General features: G+C 40.0%; 1 protein-coding gene across 1 annotated transcript; it reads right to left on the minus strand.

Annotated features, from left to right (window-relative positions):
• Nucleotides 1-411: 411 nt before the first annotated feature.
• Nucleotides 412-1,395, minus strand: LOC147477914 (uncharacterized). Its single transcript, XM_086586114.1, has one exon. The coding sequence runs from the start codon at nucleotides 1,393-1,395 to the stop codon at nucleotides 412-414; it is 984 nt and encodes a 327-aa protein (XP_086442240.1).
• Nucleotides 1,396-5,491: the final 4,096 nt, after the last annotated feature.

A 5,491-nucleotide genomic window follows, 5' to 3' on the forward strand; every position in this document is an offset into this window, starting at 1 on the left:
TAGCTAAACGGTCCATCAAAGTCACAACCTTTTCAACACGCTTGCAAGCAAGGACACTGACAAAGGATGGATCAGTGCTGACCGCACCTCCAAGCAACCTGACTCCCTGCTAAGGACGAGACAAATCTGAAGGAAAGAGACCAGGGGTAGAGCGACGTGGATCCAATGATGGCCAAAATAGCTCAGTTTTAGCCACATTAAGAACCAGCCCATAAGAAGGTCTTTCTTCCTGAATCATACTCAAAGCTGTCGCCACCTGTTCTGTATCTCCAATTAGAGTCTCATCATCTAGATACCAAGCATGTAGCAACAACTGACAACTGGACTGGATCCGCAGAATCAGGGGATGCAACACTAGTGCAAATAGAAGGGGACCCAAAGGGTCACCTTGCTGGGGCAGACCATATGTAGCTATCCCCCCATATATAACCTCGCAGGTTGACAATACAAGTACTCAACCCAAGGGGAAATAGCTGGGCAATGGATACGAACCTCTCTCAACATAGTAGTCCGATCAACCATGTTAAAAGCATTCTGAAAATCTACAAGCAGCATCGAAAGAGAGGTACTGTCACTGTTAGCATACACTATGCGGTTGACAGCGTGTAAAATCGCTTCTGCACCACCAGAAACACCAACCCCATATTGAAAATCCTGCAAGTATCCTACCACATCTTGGGAAACTCCTTTCATTGCAATCTTGGAGACCAAACGACGCCAAACCATCCTCACAACTATAGGACGAATACTATTATCCGGCTTAAGAAGTGGAGTAAGCAGAGCACTCACAATGAATTCCGCTAACAGCTGTGGACATCGTCCCTGTAACCAAAGATTCACCACAGGGGTCAATGCATCTAGCAAATTAGACGATATAGCTGCTGCAGCCCCACTCATGGCATCCAACAAATGCTGAGCTCGAAGACTATCACGACCACAAGAAGTACCCTTCGGAAATGACCTAATACATGACAATAGGGCATCTCTCTCTACCACTAAAGGAGGCTCAGCAAAAGGAACAGTCGGTCTCACAGGTGGTTGTCGCATTGGGTGTTTCTCTTCTAATGCATGTATAGTCTCCGCAGTATTGGAGGTAACTCCTGCTGATGATAACACTGTGACCGCTACAACAAAATGTCCATCAGCAACTTTCTGTAAACATCGACGCACATTCTGTGTGGAGGCAGATTTCCTGGTCGGCTGGACTGAAGGAGACTTTATTACATACTCTAAGAGATGAAACATCCCACCAGGCTCATTCCATGTCGTCAAAGCATGGAGAATCTGTTTTTGCTGAAAGTTTTTCCTAGTGCCAGAACGACGTTCCTGACTATTCTGTGGTCGGAAAACTTGCAAAGTGCAACACGGCAAGAGGAGGAGACGAACCCAAGGCATAGCTGAACTAGGATCAGTTGTAATATCCCAGAGAGTCGATTTTAGTGCACCCGAAAATGCCAATCGACAAGCACATGGTATACTTTTCACGGTTCAGAAAGGTATACAAAATGCATTATCTAGTAATTTCTCATTAAGAGAAGAAGGGACAACAAGCGGATCAGGGGTATCACCATCACCCCTCTGTGTCGTGGATGCAAGATCTGTAGTGTCGGGCTTAGGAGGCGGCTGTGGTATGCCCACAATAAAACATGGGGATTCTCCATTCTCCAACAAAATAGGTGGTGGTATGATAGCATCTGGATGACGACACGGTATACCAAATGCGTGGATACCCAGACAACGACCACACATCTATTTGTCTATAGACTTTAAGGAATTCTCCAATAACAAATACAAATCACAATCATCCTTAAGTTCATCCCGTACCCTATCAATACTCAACTGACAACCTACGTGTTATTTATCAAAATGAGTGAGAAAGTAGGGAATAGTAAAACCATTACTGTTAACCCCATTAGTGCATCCATGACAATCACGGAAAGGGCAATGAACACGTTTCTTAAGAGGCAAGACAATAGAACCAGAAGAAACAACTTTCTTCTTTCTCATATTCAAATCCTGTCAACAACTCAACAAAACCCAAATCCAATCAAACAAAACCCAACATAAGCAAATCCCCAATCCTATCAGCAAAACTACAAATCCCACACCTCATCCCATCAACACACAAAACCTAAACCAAAACCTCTCTGACAGAACAAACCAGCCCAAAAAATGTTTATCTCTAACAGCCACAAAAACCCAACGAATGAGTTCACCAAGGCAACCCAACCTAACGAACTTACGAACCTAATACAAGTCATTTCCTACCCCAAACCACCCGAATCAATTGTAGGAGGTAGTGGTAGAATCCAACAAAAACAATGAAGCTTCTCGGGTGTTTGAGAGTGGAGGTTTGGGTATGTAAGGGTGTTTGGCGGTGGGGATATGGAGGTGTGGCAATAGGGTGGCGTTGATGAGGAAAGAGGGTAGGATTGTACTGGTGGCTGATGGTGTTACGGTGGTGAGAGAGGACTGGTTATGGATCGGAGAAGAAGAGTAAAAATAAAAATTGGTGCTGCTGGTTTTGGTCCTGCTGGAAGGTGGCGGTGGAAGCAACAGGCTGTTGTTAATGGGAGGAGGTTGTCGGGGATTGTTTTTTTTTTTTTTTTTTTTTTTTTGTGAGTAGCCAATTTCCTAATCAATATCAAACTTCTATAATCAAATTATATGTATCAAAGAGAGCTAAATCATGAAACCTTCATATGTTTAAGAAATTCGCAGAGGTGTGATTTGGTTGGGCATTAATGCTTGGCTCAAATGAGGCATGACCTAGTAGGACTTTAGCACAATCTCTCAAGCATTCACTGTTACTGGTGCGGGGATTTTTTTTTTTTTTTTTTTATATATATAATTTTTGCGCGAGTTGCCAGTTTCCTAATCAGTATCAAACTTCTATAAATTTGTGATTAACTGTTTGTCAACCCTTGAACTCCCATAACATTATATAACAATAGAGTTACTTAATGCTTCTAATAGTCCATTAGTTTGTGGATGCCACATGCCAAGACATTTGTTTGTTCATTTTGACAAAGAAAGCACACCCCAAAAGAAAATCTTCACAGAAAACACACAGAATACCTCAAGGAAAGATATTGCGAACTAACACGTCATTCATTTTCAGTTGTTAACTCGTTATGATGGGCATCTCTTCAGTATAAATACATATGTATATATTCATGGCTTCGAAGTTGGTTTATTCTGTTGTGTCCATTTCTTTGTTTAAAAGATTTAGTATGTTTCATAGTCGGTGTATATATACAGTACAGCTGGCCTGTTGCGGTTGTTTTGCTGCACACTTTGCCAGGTAGTTATGTTTTTGTTTTGTTACATCGTATTCTTGAATGTTGAGTCGTTTCTTTATTTTTTGTGTAGTGGGGTTTGTAGTCAAAAGAGATTTGTTTTATTTGGCGTGGACATTGTCACGTATAACACACTTCTTCAATCAACTGACCACCAAACAAGTGAACAACACTTTACTATATATGAAAGAAGTGAACAACATTTCCTTAATTAGACATTACAAATGAAAGAACAACACAAGTTAGATCAAACATTTAAACACTTTCTTCTTTTTCTTTTATCGGTACGAGTTAGATAAAATACTAGTGCTAACAGTCTGAAATGGGCTTCAATCAACAATTTTTTAAACAAAAGCTCTAGTAATCAAAAAATCTTTGGATACTATTATACCAATTCATAGATGATAAGTAACAAACAAAATAGTTTCAAAGAGGCGACTGATGAGCAACGAATAGTAGAAGAATCGAGAGAGGGTTATTCACTTATTCACCTTTGAAAAAGTAACAAATTAGATTCTAGAGAGTGACTACAGAGAGAGGGGGGTTAGTCGTAGGGCTGATAGGGAGAAAGATCGAGGTTATTCACCTTTGGTTATTTTTTTTCCTTGGGCTAATGGGCTTTCAAGTTTAGAGCATACTACCTTTTTTTTTTTTTTAACTAAACGACCCCGGACTAAAGCCTGGTATAGCCCTCTCCTGGGTCCGCCCCTGGTTTTGAATTTTATGGCAAGTAGTGTTGTACATAACTACATATGCATTCATCATGAAGGTGCCAATTTCTACAAAGCGAGGGGGGGGGGGGGGGGGTCTATACTGCATTCTGCTAGAAAATTGTTATCGATAAACTGGAATGTTTTGTATATTTGTATATATCATTATATTTTTATGATCAGCTACTTATTTTCGAGAGATTCTTACACTGTAGGGGTAGTACACACCTGTCAAACAATATACATTATTTGAGGTCCTAAACTATACATACTAGCCCTTCGTAATTCCCGAAGCATTTGCTCTGTTTGTGAAGTATTGTCGGTTTGCATTGTCTTAAAACCTTTTTTTTACTATTTTTTTTTTTATTTATTTTCGCCAATTATAGATTTTATTAAACCTAAGAAAGAAAGAGTATAGCTCATGACTTGGGCTGAGATATCCCAAGTATGTCGTGAATTGGTATTAGTGTATTACTCAAAAGTAGTCTTTCCCCTCTACAAAATGTCCCTGTGCCTGATGCAGCGGTCGTTACTCATTTGCTGGGATGAAATATGGCAATTCAGAAGTAGAGCACATGTTTCATCTAGCAAATGGAAAATTGTCTTCTATAATGAATAAGTCAACGACTATGAAGCTTTGAGTTATAACACGTTCCTTCTAGCTCTAGATAAATGGCATCGGAATTTGGGAGAGGAGTTTTTATGTGATCCAAGACTGAGGCCAGAGTGATTGAGGAGTTTGGCTATTAATGTGTTTTCTGAGGTCGGATGAATGCTGAAATTAATTGTTCAATTTATTCAAGAGAACTTTTGGGAGGATATTAATATGTGGTTAACTGTCTCTATATCAGAGATAAAGGTTGCAACAAGGAGTTCCAAGGTCAATAGTTATTTGATTGTGAACTTATAAACCTGCTCTGAACTTTAGTACTATAGATTACATGGAAAGTATTGCTTAGAAGAAGCTTTATAAAGAAATAAAGATTTACAAACAATAGTTTTGGATTTTTTGGGTCAAGAGTGCTGGATCCATCTATTAGCTAATCAGGACCATATAGTCTGGCGCAAAAAGATTCCCAAGGCCTTGTGTTAGGTGTTTAACTGTCATAAGGTCAATCAGACAACACAACAGGGATTTGAGCGCAGTCTGTAGCTTGGGTGGTCAACCTTACAGATAGAAAACGCAAAAGAATTTGGGTACGTTCTGGTCGTATACACCTCTACTACAATGAAATACAAAGTCAGTAGATATATTGTCGTCGAAGACACCACGAATATGGGTGCATTCTTCAGAGGGTTGTAAACTATGGAATATACTACCCTCTGCATTTTGTGGGGTCTGTGGTTGGAGAGGAATTGAATGCACTTTGAGGATAACAAAGCCTTAATTATGGAGCAGATAGTCATTTTGATCAAAGGTTTGATGGCTCTCCGGGCTTTGATTTGGGAGTAGTAGAGGGATACTCTTTTGGGTAGTTTGGT

Source organism: Coptis chinensis, chromosome 9 (assembly GCF_015680905.1).
Source record: "Coptis chinensis isolate HL-2020 chromosome 9, ASM1568090v1, whole genome shotgun sequence".
NCBI classification, from domain to species: domain Eukaryota; kingdom Viridiplantae; phylum Streptophyta; class Magnoliopsida; order Ranunculales; family Ranunculaceae; genus Coptis; species Coptis chinensis.

Excerpts from the sequence above, each read along its gene's own strand:
- LOC147477914 (XM_086586114.1), bottom strand. The coding sequence starts at position 1,395 with ATGCCTTGGGTTCGTCTCCTCCTCTTGCCGTGTTGCACTTTGCAAGTT.